General features: G+C 45.4%; 1 protein-coding gene across 6 annotated transcripts; it reads right to left on the bottom strand.

Moving 5' to 3' along the window:
- Window positions 1-8,117: 8,117 nt before the first annotated feature.
- On the bottom strand, window positions 8,118-14,396 carry ZSCAN4 (zinc finger and SCAN domain containing 4). 6 transcript variants are annotated; one of them, XM_086355082.1, is made up of 6 exons: window positions 14,294-14,396; window positions 13,786-13,861; window positions 11,027-11,124; window positions 9,256-9,750; window positions 8,967-9,132; window positions 8,118-8,874 (listed from the first exon to the last, which is right to left on the bottom strand). In XM_086355082.1, exons 4-6 carry the CDS (start codon window positions 9,640-9,642, stop codon window positions 8,177-8,179), a joined length of 1,251 nt encoding a protein of 416 aa, XP_086211208.1. In that variant the 5' UTR covers window positions 9,643-9,750; window positions 11,027-11,124; window positions 13,786-13,861; window positions 14,294-14,396; the 3' UTR covers window positions 8,118-8,176. The 6 variants fall into 6 exon arrangements, with proteins under 6 accessions (XP_086211208.1, XP_086211209.1, XP_086211210.1 ...); XM_086355083.1 differs by lacking the exon at window positions 11,027-11,124; XM_086355084.1 differs by lacking the exon at window positions 13,786-13,861 and having other exon boundaries at window positions 14,294-14,390.
- Window positions 14,397-15,801: the final 1,405 nt, after the last annotated feature.

The following is a 15,801-nucleotide window of genomic DNA, read 5'->3' as shown; positions in this document are numbered from 1 at the left end:
AGCTCCTTCAGAATGGACTGGTTGGATCTCCTTGCAGTCCAAGGAACTCTCAAGAGTCTTCTCCAACACCACAGTTCAAAAGCATCAAGTCTTTGGCGCTCAGCTTTCTTCACAGTCCAACTCTCACATCCATACATGACCACAGGAAAAACCATAGCCTTGACTAGATGGACCTTTGTTGGCAAAGTAATGTCTCTGCTTTTCAATGTGCTATCTAGGTTGGTCATAACTTTTCTTCCAAGGAGTAATCGTCTTTTAATTTCATGGCTGCAGTCACCATCTGGAGTGATTTTGGAGCTGCCAAAAATAAAGTCTGACACTGTTTCCACTGTTTCCCCATCTATTTCCCATGAAGTGATGGGATCAGATGTCATGATCTTCGTTTTCTGAATGTTGAGTTTTAAGCCAATTTTTTCACTCTCCACTTTCACTTTCATCAAGAGGCTTTTTAGTTCCTCTTCACTTTCTGCCATAAGGGTGGTGTCATCTGCATATCTGAGGTTATTGATATTTCTCCCAGCAATCTTGATTCCAGCTTGTGCTTCTTCCAGCCCAGTGTTTCTCATGATGTACTCTGCATATAAGTTAAATAAGCAGGGTGACAATATACAGCCTTGACGTACTCCTTTCCCTATTTGGAACCAGTCTGTTGTTCCATGTCCAGTTCTAACTGTTGCTTCCTGACCTGCATACAAATTTCTCAAGAGGCAGGTCAGGTGGTCTGGTATTCCCATCTCTTTCAGAATTTTGCACAGTTTATTGTGATCCCCACAGTCAAAGGCTTTGGCATAGTCAATAAAGCAGAAATACATGTTTTTCTGGAACTCTCTTGCTTTTTTGATGATCCAGCGGATGCTGGCAATTTGGTCTCTGGTTCCTCTGCCTTTTCTAAAACCAGCTTGAACAACTGGAAGTTCAGGGTTCACGTATTGCTGAAGCCTGGCTTGGAGAATTTTGAGCATTACTTTACTAGTCTGTGAGATGAGTGCAATTGTCTAGTAGTTTGAGCATTCTTTGGCATTGCCTTTCTTTGGGATTGGAATGAAAACTAACCTTTTCCAGTCCTGTGGCCACTGCTGAGTTTTCCAAATTTGCTGGCATATTGAGTGCAGCACTTTCACAGCATCATCTTTCAGGATTTGAAATAGCTCAACTGGAATTCCATCACCTCCACTAGCTTTGTTTGTAGTGATGCTTTCTAAGGCCCACTTGACCTCACATTCCAGGATGTCTGGCTCTAGGTCAATGATCACACCATCGTGATTATCTGGGTCGTGAAGATCTTTTTTTGTACAGTTCTTCTGTGTATTCTTGCCACCTTTTCTTAATATCTTCTGCTTCTGTTAGGTCCATACCATTTCTGTCCTTTATCAAGCCCATCTTTGCATGAAATGTTCCCTTGGTATCTCTAATTTTCTTGAAGAGATCTCTAGTCTTTCCCATTCTGTTGTTTTCCTCTATTTCTTTGCATTGATCGCTGAGGAAGGCTTTCTTATGTCTTCTTGGGACCATTAGTACTTATTATCTTACTCCTCTTATTTGGACCCTGTTTCTTCAATCTCTTTCAAAGGTTTCTCCAAGATCGGATTTGGGCCATCTCTTGAGACCAGGTCAAGACCATTCTTGAGAGCCTCACCTCGACACCAGAAAAAGGGGACCCTGGGCCCTAGTACAAACCTCTGTTTCAGACCCAGAGCTCTGGCCCTGACCCAGCACGAAGTAGCCAGAGAGATACAGCGCCCTTTTCCCCCATCTTTTTATGACTTCAGGGTCTGGAGTGAAGGAGTCCTCGGGCCTAGAAAAGAAGATAACGACCTCAAGGGCCCTTGCTGAACTACCTGACTTCGGGGATGACAAAACTGAATTTTAAGTCCCACTCCGATACTCTGGGCAGATTGCATCAGCCCGGGACCCTCCACCTCCTGGACCCCCCACCCCCTGCCTCTGTTCATCCACAAACTGCCATCTCAGCTAAAGATTACCCAGAATGCCCCACCTGACTAAGTCTTCCCGTATAGCTTCTGCAAAACCTCCCCTTAAATATGAAGCCTCCCTGATCCCTCACGTGCTCAGCCTGGTCGTTAGACCGACAGTCGCCCCTCCTTGCCTGAATAAAGGTAACCTGTTTTCGTTGAAGTCGTCTTCCTTTCTTCATTGCCTCGGCTTGAATTATACCTTACAGCCTGGGCTGCGGTCACTGGGGGATTTAGTCTGGTGTGGCGAGGGCGGTGATTCCTTGGAGGACGAACGTTTCGTTTACCTGGGGTGGGTCCCTCAGCATCGCCACCACTGGAGCGGAGCGGAGTCTGTAAGGCGGGGAGATCTGGATCTCTGCCTGTTTTGGGTCGCCCTGAGGTATGCCACCTGGTGGCTCAGCTGGTAAAGAATCCAGCCTGCAATGTGGGAGACCTGGGTTCCATCCTTGGGTTGGGAAGATCCCCTGGAGAAGGGAACGGCTATCCACTCCAGTATTCCGGCCTAGAGAATTCCATGGACTATAGAGTCCATGGGGTCGCAGAGTCGGATACGACTGAACGACTTTCACTTTCACGAGGTGTGCCGCCGCCAAGTCTTGGACCGGCCTCTGTGGAAGCCTCCAGCTCCTTCTTTTTTAGGATCCCTGGCTCTGAAACTCTAAGCTGGCAATCTGACCTGCGTGAGTGCGTGCTTAGTCGCTTCAGTCGTGTCCGACTCTCTGCGACCCTATGGGCCATGGCCTGCAGGCTCCTCTGTCCATGGGATTCCCCAGGAAAGAATAATGAAGTGGATTATCATTTCCTTTTCCAAATCTGACCTCAAACAATCCAAAACGACCGCCACAAGGAGGACGCCGGAAGTCCCGCCCCCACGCCAAGCACACGCAGGGAAATACTTCAGTCCTGGGCTTTAATTGGCTCAACTCCGCCACCTTCCGGCACATTGCCCTCTGGTTACTGTAGTTTCCACATCTGTGCAAGCTAGAGTTAGGGAAACCTGACTGGCAGCCACCTAAGCGAGGAAAAGTTCTCCGCAGCACGGAGAAATATGGCCATTAGTTTGTAATAACTTTAAAAGAAGTTCACCCTATAAAAACATTGTCATGAGACTTCTCTGGCGGTCCAGTGGTTAAGACTCCATGCTTTCGCTACAGGGGTCATAGGTTTTGTAGAAGCTGTGTCTGCAGAAACTCCCAGACTTCCCCAGCGCCCAGCTGTAAAGAATCCGCCCGCAAATGCGGGGACGCGGATTCGATCCATGGTTCTGGAAGATCCCACATGCAGCGGAGCAACTAAGCTTGGGCACCACAACTTCTGAGCCCGCACTGTAGAACCCACTCACGTAACTAGAGAAAACATAGTCGCAGCAAGGAAAACCTAGCACAGACAAAATAATAAATAAAATAAATACACACAGAAACTCCCCAAATGTGCTAATCTGGACTCACAGCAGAGTCTCCACCTCAGCCGAATGCACAGGAGGTGACCAGCGGGAGCCCACCTTTGTATTGCTGAACTCTACCTATAACCACTGGGATTGGAGCTGGTGGAGGCCCTGCACTCTTTCTGTTTATAATTTCCGTACCTGTATGGTGCCAAGTGGAGAAGGCAATGGCAACCCACTCCAGTACTCTTGCCTGGAAAATCCCATCGACGGAGGAGCCTGGTAGGCTGCAGTCCATGGGGTCGCTAAGAGTCGGGCACGACTGAGTGACTTCACTTTCACTTTTCACTTTCATGCATTGGAGAAGGAAATGGCCACCCACTCCAGTGTTCTTGCCTGGAGAATCCCAGGGACAGAAGAGCCTAGTGGGCTGTCGTCTGTGGGGTCGCACAGAGTCGGACACAACTGAAGTGACTTAGCAGCATGGTGCCAAGTGGAGTCGGACAGGCAACTGGTTTGTCAAGGAGACGTGTCGACTGCGCGTTTAACCTGCAAAACCTAACCGTGTTGCCTAAGTAGAGGAGGGAGAGAAAAAGTTTTTTTGGAAAAAAATTTTTTTATTTATCTTACTTGCTGACTCCAATAAACTGTACTCAGAGAACAGGTATTAAAATCAGACTAGTCACAATACTAAGCATTTCGGAAGACGTGGACATCCAAGATTTTTTATAATGCTAATGATGCGGTAATGGATAAAAATCTATTTGAAAATGTTTGCCTCCAGGAATCGGAGAAATACTTGTGTTTTTCCTTTACTCTTACGCTGCTACCATACTCAACACTATTTTTTTCTTATTGAAGTATAGTTGATTTACCATATTATATTAGTTTCAGGTGTGACTCAATACAATGGTGATGCAATATTTTTATAGATTATATTTCATTTAAAGTTATCACAAAACAGTGGCTATATTTTCCTATGCTGTACAATATATCCTGGTTGCTTATTTATTTTTCACATAGTTTGATCTATGAATCTTTTCCCCTATCTTTTTCCTCCCTCTTTCCCTCTTCCCACTATAAGCACTAGTTTCCTCTCTATAAGTCTTTTTTGTCATATACATTCTCTTAATTCAGCTTTAGACTCCACACATGATTGATAGCAGAGTATCTTTCGCTGATTTATTTCACTAAGCATAACACTCTCTAGGCCCATCCATATTGTTGTAAATGGCAGAAACTCATTCTTTTTATGGCTGAATATTTCATATATATATATGGGCTTCCATATATATATGGGCTTCCCAAATGGCTCCACAGGTAAAGAATGAGCCTGCAGTTCAGGAGACACAGGAGACATGGGTTTGATCCTTGGGTCAGGAAGATCCCCTGCAGTAGGAAATGTCAACCCACTCCAGTATCGTTGCCTGGGAAATCCCATGGACAGAGGAGCCTGATGGGCTACAGTCCATGGAGTTGCAGAGAGTCCAACACACACACACACACACACACACACACACACACACATATGTATACATACAACAGGCTTCCTTGGTGCCTCAGCAGTAAAGAATCCACCTGCAATGCAGAAGATGTGGGTTCAATCCCTGGGTCAGGATGATCCTCTGGAGAAGGAAATGCCAACCCACTCCAGTATTTTTGCCTGGAAAATCCCATGGACAGTGAAGCCTGCTGGGCTATGGTCCATGGGGTTGCAAAACATCTGATAAGACTGAGTGACCAAACAACAACAAATATATCCCATGTCTTCTTTATCCATTCATGTGTTGATGACACTTAGGAGGCTTCCATGTCTTAATTATCGTAAACAGTGTTGCTATGAAAACTGGTGTGCCTGTATCTTTTATTTTTTCATTTACTCTTATTTTTGGCTGTGCTGGGTCTTCATTGCTTCTTGCAGGCCTTCTCTCATTGCAGAGAATGGGGTCTACCTTCTAGCTGAGGTGCCCAGGCTTCTCACTGTGGTGGCTTCTCTTGTTGCAGAGCACAGACTCTAGAGTGCTGGCTCCGTAATTGTGGTGCACCGAGTTAATTGCCCTGTGGCATGTGGGATCTCCCCAGATCAGGAGTTGAACCAGTGTCCTTTGCATTGCAAGGCAGATTCTTAACCACTAAACCACCAGGGAAATCACAGGTGTTTTTTTCGAGTAACCACACTCAACACTTCTGATACCACAAGTGTGATTTGTTTTCTCACACCAACCAGTTCTCTGCGATGCCACCTGGGTGTCTTTCTGACACTAACTTTACCTAGTGCAAATCCCTCGGGTCAAGATCTCAGTCCCACAAGACTGGCTCGCACTTCAGAGGCCAGTTGCAGTGGTTCCCCCATTACCCACAAATTCTGTCCGATTTGGTTGCAAATGAGTTTCCTCTGATCACTCTCCTTGAATTTGCTAGAACAGTTCCCAGAAGTCAGGGAAACGCTTACTTAACCAGTTTACTATATTGTAAGTGAAAGTGAAAGTGAAGTCGCTCAGTCGTGTCCAACTCTTTGTGACCCCATGGACTGTAGCCCACCAGGTTCCTCTGACCATGGGATTTCCCAGGCAAGAATACTGGAGTGGGTTGCCATTTCCTTCTCCAGGGAATTTTCCCGACCCAGGGATCGAACCCGGGTCTCCGGCATTGCGGAAGGGAAATGCCAAACGATACAGATGAACTTTCAGATGAAGAGGTACAGAGAGATTGGGAAGGGTCTTTGAGCTCAGGAGCTTCTATCCCTGTAGAGTTGGGACCTGCCACCCTCCTGGCAAGAACACATGGATGTGTTCTTTAGCTGGGAAGAACTCCAAGTCCTGAACTTAAAAGGCAGGATTCATGATTAACTCCAGTCCCTCTCCACTTCGAGAAGGATGGCGGAGTGGAGCTAAATGTTTCAAGTTTCTAATCATGGTTTGCTCTTTCCAGTGATGAGCCCCCATCCTGAAGCCATCCAGGAACCCACCAAGCATCACCTCACTAAGAGATGAAAAGACACTCCTTTCATCCTAGAAATTTCAAAGCATTAATTGCTTCTGTATCGGGAGCCAGAGTCTAAAACCAAAGAGCAGAACAGAAGATGCTCCTTGTGTTTTTATCTCTTAGGAAAATACGAGAGGTTTCAGAGCTCTGTTCTGGGGAACTGGGCAGACTCCAATACACGTATTTTTGCTATGTTTCATAGCCCACCTCCCAGAGGTCTTTCCAAAGAAAAGCCTTCTTTAATACCAAGATTTTCAAGAATATTCGCAGTAGCAAAACACCTGGAAACAGCCCAAGCAAGAAGATGGATAGGACTTCCCTGGTGGTGCAGTGGATAAGAACCTGCCTGCCAATGCAGGGAACACAGGTTCTATCTCTGGTCCAAGAAGAGCTCACATGCCAAGGGAAAACTAAACCTGTGCCACAACTACTGAGCCTGTGCTCCGCAGCAAGAGAGGCCAACACGGTGAGAAGCCTTTGCACCACAAGGAAAATGCTCCCGCTTAATGAACCTAGAAAGCCCATGTGCAGAAACCAAAACCCAGCACAACCAAAAAATAGATAATTTAAGAAAATAGTTATTCTTTTAAAAAAAAAGTTATTCTAAAACTTGCCTTCAGAGATGGCAATGCTTTTTATTTTTTAAAGGAGGGCTTCTCTACATTTATCTGGAGCATCTCCACATTATCTGCACTCAGGTAGTTCTCCCTTCTGTGGAAGCATCAAGAGAATCAGAGAGGTGTCAGATTTACCCAGCAGAACGCCCCATTCCAGAATTCAGGCATTTCTACGTGGCACCTTCCAGTTTCTCAGTGAAACTGAACCCTAATTTCCTACTGGATACCAGTTCACAAATGTATTCCAAGTAACTGGCATGTATGCCTTTGCCTTGGCTGTACACAGAATCCACTTTTTCCAAAGTGAACTTTCAAACTGATTCTGTGAGTAAGCACGCTCACACCCGCAAGCTCCATCTACTGGAAGAAATGAATGGAACACGTTGGACTTTTCTGGCATTTGTTAATAAAACTGCATCCTGCAACTTTCAGCACCAGTTTTATTTAGGTCCAGTTTACCTATCAAATTTTAAGCCACTGAATTTAAGAAATGACTATATATTTTTTAAATATAAAGGGTTCCTTTCTTTGGTTAGGCTTCTTTTCTGAGTTTCCATCTCTGCTCACGTTTTTTAGGTGCCTGCGGCTGCACTAGAGGTAAAGGGCGTGAGTGGAGGACAGGAGAGCGGGCAGGGAAAGTCTGACAGGACCACTGTGAGCCGGTGTTTTTGTCCTGGGCTTGGAACTCACTGTCTTCTCACATAAGGCACATGTCTAAAGTTTAAAGAATAAACACCAATATAACACATCCATTCATTTGTGAGACATTCATTGGTTATTTGAAATGCTCCAGACACTTTTCTAGGCAACCAAGGTACTTAAGTGAACAAAATGGAGAAATCCCCTGCCCTCCATAAACTTGCACTTTAGGAGAGTGAAACAATAAATGGAAAATACAATTAGAAAATTCTACTTAACATTTTTTAAATTTCTTTCTTTTTTTTTCTTTTTCTATTTTTTTATTTGTACTTTTTTTGGGCTGCATTGTGCAGTATTTGGGATCTTAGTTCCCTGACCAGGGATGGAACCCATGCCCTCTAGTGGAACCACAGAGTCCAAACCACTGGACTGTCAGGAAAGCCAACACTTTTTTTCTTTTTTCTGTTAATTATTTTTATAAAGTATATTCCAAATGGAGAAAGACTATGGAAATCTACATATTCACATGCACATTTATATCCATCACTTTGGGACCGTAACCAAGGCAGCTTAATTTAGTGTGGGGCACTTTTGAAGGTAGTTTTCTGGTGAAACCTAAGATGGCGGTGGTAGGTGGAGGACTGGCGGAAGCGTCTCTGGCAGAGGGAACACTCATAGGGCTTCTCTCCCGTGTGGGTTCTCTCGTGAGCCCGAAGGTTGGTTTTGTGGGTGAAGGCCATTTCACATGTGCTGCACACAAAGGGCTTCTCTCCTGTGTGAATCCTCTGATGCACACGGAGGTCTGATGCCTGGAAGAAGCCTTTGCCACACTCGGCACAAATATATTTTCTCTCATTATTGCGTCTTTTCTGGTGAACTCTGAACCGAGAGGAGTACCCGAAGGTCTTGGGACATCTCTCACATCTGTATGCTTCTGGGGCTCTGAGGGGTCTTTCCTGGTGTTCCCCACGTGCACAAGTCCCCTCAGAGCTCTGGAGGGTAGAAACAGGCTCAGGGGTGACCTGGTCTGGTTCCACTTCCATGAGGACGTCTTGAGAGGAGGGTCCTTTCAGGGATCCATCCTGAGGCCTGGAGGGGCCTGGGCCTGCTCCTCTTCTGGAGTTCCATGGATTCTCCAGAGAAACACCTCCTTCTTCCGGCCTCGGATGATTCTCTTCTTGGACAATGATTAGGGAAGGTATCTGATTGCTTGGACTAGTACTACTGTCACTTTTCACAGAAATGTTGCCATCATGTTCTTTACCTTCATTTCCTGTAGGGGGCAAAAAAGTGACTCAGTGAAGTTGCACCCAAGAAAGAGCCCACATGGGCCACCCCTCTGGGACCTGGGCTCTGCCCACTCACTTTGTCCTGTTTCCAGGGACGTATCTTGAGGAGTCCAGGAGAGTGTCCCCGCATTCTCTCTTGTTGGGGTTCCTGCCGGTAACTGTTTTGTCAAGTGAATGATGACTTGTCTTAAAGGCATATTCTCACAAAAGAGGGCTTCCCGTCCCTGCATGTGAACATGGACCTGCGAATGGAGCCTGGTTACTGTCTGTAATAACTCTTCTTTCTCTACTTCCAGGCAACTCCAACAGACTGCTTATTTCTGACACGCCCACGCCCCTCACCCTGTGCATAGAACCCTACTTACCAAGCCGGGCACCTCCATGCTGTCATCTGTCAGGTCCTCCATGAGTTTCTCCAGGTTTCTGCCACTAGCTTTCCATTTCTCCTGTAAAGTGGACCTGTCACTGCAGTTCCCACTGATCATAAATTGTTCCAGGACCAGATGAGAAATTATTTCATCCTTGCTGTGTTTTTCTGGCTGCAGCCATGAGTGAAATAAATGATAGAGTCTTTGCAGTTCGTGTCTTGCACTTAAATTATTGCTGTCTCGAAGTAAGTTGAGCTGAGTGCTGGGGAACTCAGGGATCCCCTCTTCCTCCTGGATGGCAGATCCTTGGGTGGGTGAATTTTCTGACTCAGGACCCCTCCTGGATGGTTCACCTTCAAAGGAGATTCTGAGGTCTGAAGACATTCTTCACAAGAATTCTCAAAGAGCTGCAACTTGAGGGATTCAGTCCCCACTGATTTGTTTCTCAGGCAATCTCTTTCAACAACCGGTGGATGTTTAAGGACTGCAAAGCTAGAGACAGAAGAAATATGTAGTTAAATACAACACTGTCATAGTTGAAAAGAAACAATCAAAATCCAGGTTCAACTGAGTTCATGGACCAATTCTGCTAGACATTTAGTGAATAAATTAATGGAGAAAATGGCAACATTATTAGTAATCCCAGAAATGTAAAATAAAACTACAACAAGCTACAAAATCACTACCTCCCAGAAGCACTAGAATAAAATAGTTAACTGTGGCATGGATTGGAGGACCTGGAGTGACCTCTCAATCACTGCTGGTGAGAACTCACATTGGAAATGCTTTGATTAGTATGTAATAAATCTGTATTTATGCATTCCCTGTGACTCATCAGTTTTACTTCTCTGCCTGTACTCAACAGAAAAAATATATTCATGTGCATCACAGACATATACAAGAATGTTTATATCAACATAATTCATAATATTTCCATGCTGTAAATAATCTAAGTGTCCAGCATTAAATGGGACAGATTACAGTTAGTTGATGTCAAGGCATATTTGATAGACTGAGAAGAAATGAACTTCTTTATGCAACAACATAGAATAACCACAAAACACAGTGTTAAATGAAATAATTCAGGCACTAAACTATGCATTTTTTTTCTTCTCATTCATGTTCATTGAAAAACATTTAAGTATTATCAATATTATTTAGGATGTTGATTACATTCTTGGAAACACTGGTAGATCCTGGAATAAGTACTTATGGAGGACTCCATCCCAGTTTGCCTGGGACTAAAGAGCGGGTTCCTGGGATACTGAACTTCCAGTTTTAGTGAGCGACAGTCTACCTGTTGATCTCGGAGGGAGTTATACAGGAATGTTTCTCTGCCAAAATCCACCAAACCATGTACTTTCACTTTTCTTTCTTTCTTTTTTTTTAATGTGCATTACTGTTCAATAAAAACATTCAACTTAACTTAAAATAATAAGGGGGGGTGGGCTTCCCTGGTGGTACAGTGGCTAAGAACCCCCTGTCAATGCAGGGGACACGGGTTCGATCCATGGTCCAGGAGGATTCTACATGCCACGGAGCAATGAAGCCTGGGTACCATGACTACTGAGCCTGTGTGCTGCAACTACTGAAGGCTGTGAGCCTAGAGCCTGTCTTCCGCCACAGAATAACCCACCACAATGAGAAGCCCGTGCGCCGAAACTAGAGAAAGCCCACACAGAGCAACAAAGACCCAGTGCAACCAAAAACTAAAAATAAACAAATAACTAAATAGTTTTAAAAAAGATTTAAACAGTGAATGGGGGACCTTCCTTGGTAGTCCAGTGACGAAGGCTCAACACTCTCAATGCAGGGTGTCTGGGTTCCATCCCTGGTCAGGGAACAAGATCCTCCTGAATACCACAACTAAGACCCAGTGTGGCCAAAAAAGAAAGCAAAACAATTATTTTAAAATAATAGAAGTGAAGTGAAGTGAAGTCGCTCAGTCATGTCTGACTCTTTGCGACCCCATGGACTGTAGCTTACCAGGCTCCTCTGTCCATGGAATTTTCCAGGCAAAATACTGGAGTGGATTGCCATTTCCTTCTCCAGGGGATCTTTCCAACCCAGGGATCGAACCCAGGTCTCCTGCATTGTAGACAGACGCTTTGTCATCTGAGCCACCAGGTAAGTCCTAAAATAATAAATGGAGTCTTAAATAATAATTGGAATTGACTGAACTGAATGAAGGCAATGATCCAGTATCAATACAAAGATATTCCTTCAGTCATTACAAGAAAACAAACTATTACCAAAAAAAGGACAATAAAGTGAATGAAATAGGCAGGCTGGAATCCATCCACATGATCATCTTGTGTTGGAAACTCCTACAGCAGACACAAGAGTCTGCAGACCCAGCCCGCTACACCCTGTGTCAGCTCGATGATACATTCCTTCAAAAATTTTCCCTTTACTTTCACCTCTCTCTTTTTCCATCAACAATTATCCTTCCTTATGAAAAATATTTGTCCTTGCTTCACCGATATTATCAAAGTAATCATTTTATATTGCTCTGTCTCTAATGCCTGTCCTTTTCCACTGGAGTGTAAGATTCCGAGGTGAAGCTTGCATTGCTCAATGCTGATTTGTAACTGTAAAGCATATGATCTGGGCAACCATAGTCACAGGCTTCCCTGGTGGCTCAGAGGTAAAGAAACTGCCTGCCAAGCTGGAGACTCAAATTTGATCCCAGGGTCAACAAGATCCTGTGGAGAAGGGCATGGCAACCCACTCCAGTATTCTTGCCTGAGAAATTCCATGGAGAGAGGAGCCTGGCGAGCTATATAGTCCATGGGGTGGCAGAGAGTCAGACATGACTGAGTGACTAAACGACAAGAACTATAGGCACACCCCTGGGGATGTCAAACAAAAGATTTAATCCTCTTACTGTATTATTGTTCTGATGTTTTCTTTTATTTTTCTATACGATTGACATTTCAAAGACTATTCATTTATTTTTTTGGCTCCGCCATGGGTCTTGGAATTGAACCTATGCCTTCAGCAGTAAAAGTGCGGAGTGTTAACCACTGGACTGCCAGGGAAGTCTCTGGATTTGAGGGTTTTTTTTTTTTTTGTAAAGTAAATTCATGCCACAAGATCGGAAAGTGGGGGTGTTTTTTGGGATTAATATGTGGGCTTCCAAATACCTAATTAATTTCTGTTAACTGATATCATGCTTTGTGTCAACCTAACCTAGTGATCTGATCAGATTAGCCACCCTGATCTCATCAATGAAGGAGGCAAAGATAATTCTAGGAAAAACCCTATAGGAGAACACTAAACACATCTTTGCCCTCCCCCTAATCAGGGCTTCTGGCTCAGTGATAAAGGATCTGCCTGCCAATGCAGGAGACAGAAGAGATTTGGGTTCTATCCTTGGGTTGGGAAGATCCCCTGGAGAAGAAAATGGTGACCCACTCCAATATTCTTGTTTGGAGAATTCCATGGACAGAGGAACCTGGTAAGCTACAGACGACTAGGTCTCAAAAGAGCTGGATAGGACTCAGTGTGTCTAAACAACAACGATCCACTTATCACACCTGTTCAGTCAGCCTTTTTAAAATGCTAATCTGCTCAGGTCAGACTCCACTGCTCCACTTAAAATTCCCTCTGTGGCTCCCCTTGCTCTCAGTGAAAAGCACCAAGTCCTTCCTGGTTCCACCAGGCTCTGCCTCTGCTTGTCCTTACCCTCCCTCCCCACCTTAGGTGTAGCGGCTGCTTATCTGTATCCACGTTCATGGGTTTCCATTGTTTTTTTTTTTTTTTTTCTCGGTGTAATAACCCTGGGACTCTGTATGAGTTCTCTCTCTCTCTTTTTTTTTTTTGCCATGTGGCATGTGGGATCTTAGTTCCCCAACCAGGGATCAAAGCCACACTCCATGCATTGGAAGCTTCGAGTCTTTACTACTGGGTGGCCAGAGAAGTCCCATGTGATCTCTTGTGGACTTCTCCAGGCATACACAGACCACATGGTCACATTTGCAGACATGCACTCAGTTTCACACAAGGAAGGCTGCAGAGCAGCATTATGGCTAAGACTTGGGATTCGAAATTGTCATATTTAGACAATTGTTGGAATACGAAATTGTCGTATTTTCATCACAAGACAAAGAAAGGTAATGATGTACGCTGATGGATGCTAACTAGACTTACTGTGGTGATTATTTCCCAACGCATGCAAATATCATGTCATATGTAGTATGTCTGAAACTAATACAATATATATGGCAATTATATCTCAAGAGAAAACAAAACACAACAGCCCTTCCCCCACCCCATATTACCATTGTTTTTAATCTGAAGCCTGGCATTTCCAAGCTGTGTGACCCCCATACATGATGCCGTCAGGCCTCCATCCTTGTCATGGGGGTTCTGATTTCTAAGGACACCCGGCTCAGAATTGCCACAAGAGCCAACATAATTACTACATGTGAAGCCCATGGAGTGTTCACTGGCACATGGCAAGCACAAAGCAAAAGTCTGCTAAGTAACTGACACACACCCTTTCACTTTCAGCCCTACCCTCACCTCAATCGGCCAGGAGCCTCCACTTCATCCGGACCTCCAGGGGGCTTCCCTGAGAGTTCAGCAGTAGAGAATTTGCCTGCCAATACAAGAGCCTTGGGTTTGATCTGAGTCACAAGGATCCTCTGGAGAAGGAAACGGCAACCCACTCCAGTATTCTTGCCTGGAGAACCTCATAGACAGAGGAACCTGGCAGGCTACAGTCATGGGGTCGCAAAGAGTTGGACATGATTTAGTGACTGAAAAAAATTAAAAACCATGCCAGACACAGATTTTCCTAGGAGAAGTTGGCCTCAGTCAGGCCAGATTTTGAACAGCCTGATCCTTGTTCCGACAGGCTATCCCCCATGCCTGGGAGGCATCCATGTCTTTGTATCTAGGAATTTTCTCCCCAGAGTTTTGCGAACAAACACAGGGCAGCGCGCGGGCGTGCACGCGCGCGCACGCACACACACACACACACACACACACATACGAAATGGCAAAATCTCCTTTTGTTCAGGAAACTCACCTCCCCCAGAAGACTGAACTCCACGCTGGGAGACCCTGAGCTGAAGGCTGAGGACTCTTCCCTGTGTGACTCCCCTTCTCAACTGAGTTCATCTGATGTGCCCTCCCAAGGCTCCTCCCTTTTATAGGATCAAGGGACAGTAATGCATTTAAAGGCCTGATTGGATGGTGTGCCTGTTGATGGGATCTTCACTGGAAGCTTCATTAGCGGCATCTCTCAGCTTTCCAGTACAGTATTACATACCAGCCCTTGGCCTGGGGCAATAGGCCACAGTCCAACACAAATTTCTGCAGTGAAATGCAACAACACTTGCACTGAAGAGGGGATAGAAAGTACAATCCCAGGTGTGTTCTGCTCAGGTTCCGTCATCGTTACTGTTTAGTCTCCAAGTCGTGTCTGACTCTTTTGTGACCCTGTGGACTGTACCCCGCCATGCTCTTCTGCTTTGGGATTTCTCAGGCAAGAATACTGGAGTGGGTTGCCATTTCCTTCTCCAGGGCATCTTCCCAACCCAGGAATCGAACCCTGGTCTCGTGCATTGGCACGTGGATTCTTTACCAGTGAGCCACCTGGGAAGTCCCATAGTTTTGTCACAAATGAGTCTTATACAAACTTAACACCTTCCGATTTTCCAAGATTTGTGGATTCCAAGTGAAGCAGGGAATAAGGCTAATATTCCCTCCTTCTGGGAATTCCCTGGGGGTCCAGTAGTTAAGACTTGGCACTTGCACTGGTGAGGGCCACAAGAAGTAAGATACAGCAAGCTGTGAGGCTGCCCCAGAACAAAAACAGGCAAAGAAAAAGTCTCTCCTCCTGTGCTGGTGAGTCAGACGGTGCCCCTAGGATCCCAAAGGAACGGTTCCTAGGCCAGCAAAAGAATCACAGGACTGGAAACAAAGGTCATTTAGTGGGAAGGGAAAAGCAGTGCTTATTTGAGGTAAAGAAAGTTTGATGGACTTGTGGGGAGTGAGGAGAGGGAAGGGGTTTAAATAGGGACTGGTGCCTGGTCTGAAAATCTGGTGGGGGTGTGTTGTGTGCTCACTCCGGGGGAAGGCCGGAGGAAGGGATTTCAGGAAAACCCAGCACTTTTTTCTGACTAGTGGAGTGAGTGACCCCCTGGAAGATGAGAAGAGAGTTAGGGAAGCAGACGGAGAGCTTTCTGAGAGAAGGGATTTTTGGAGTAGTCCTAATATTATCTTCTTTCAAGTTATATCCAGAATCCATTACTCCTCCAGCCCCATTATCCCTCCCTCGGATTAATGAGGTCAGCTCCTGACTGACTTCTCCCACCAGTCTTTTTTGTTGTCGGGGAAGGGGTGGGTGGGGGTGCTGTTACGCAGCTTGTGGGATGTTAGTTCCCCAACCAGGGACTGAACCCAGGGTCATAGCAGGGAAAGCTGGAGCCCTAACCTTTGGACTTCCAGGGAATACTGCCACCACCGCCGCCCACCACCCCCCCCCCGCCCCCCCACCACCACGAGTCTTTCTATTCCTGAAGCAGCCATCAG

The sequence above is a fragment of the Bos grunniens genome, chromosome 18 (genome assembly GCF_055505025.1).
Source record: "Bos grunniens cultivar Pamir isolate PY7600 chromosome 18, Bosgru_T2T1.0, whole genome shotgun sequence".
Taxonomy (NCBI): Eukaryota; Metazoa; Chordata; class Mammalia; order Artiodactyla; family Bovidae; genus Bos; species Bos grunniens.
This window is presented reverse-complemented; position numbering and strand designations above follow the sequence as displayed.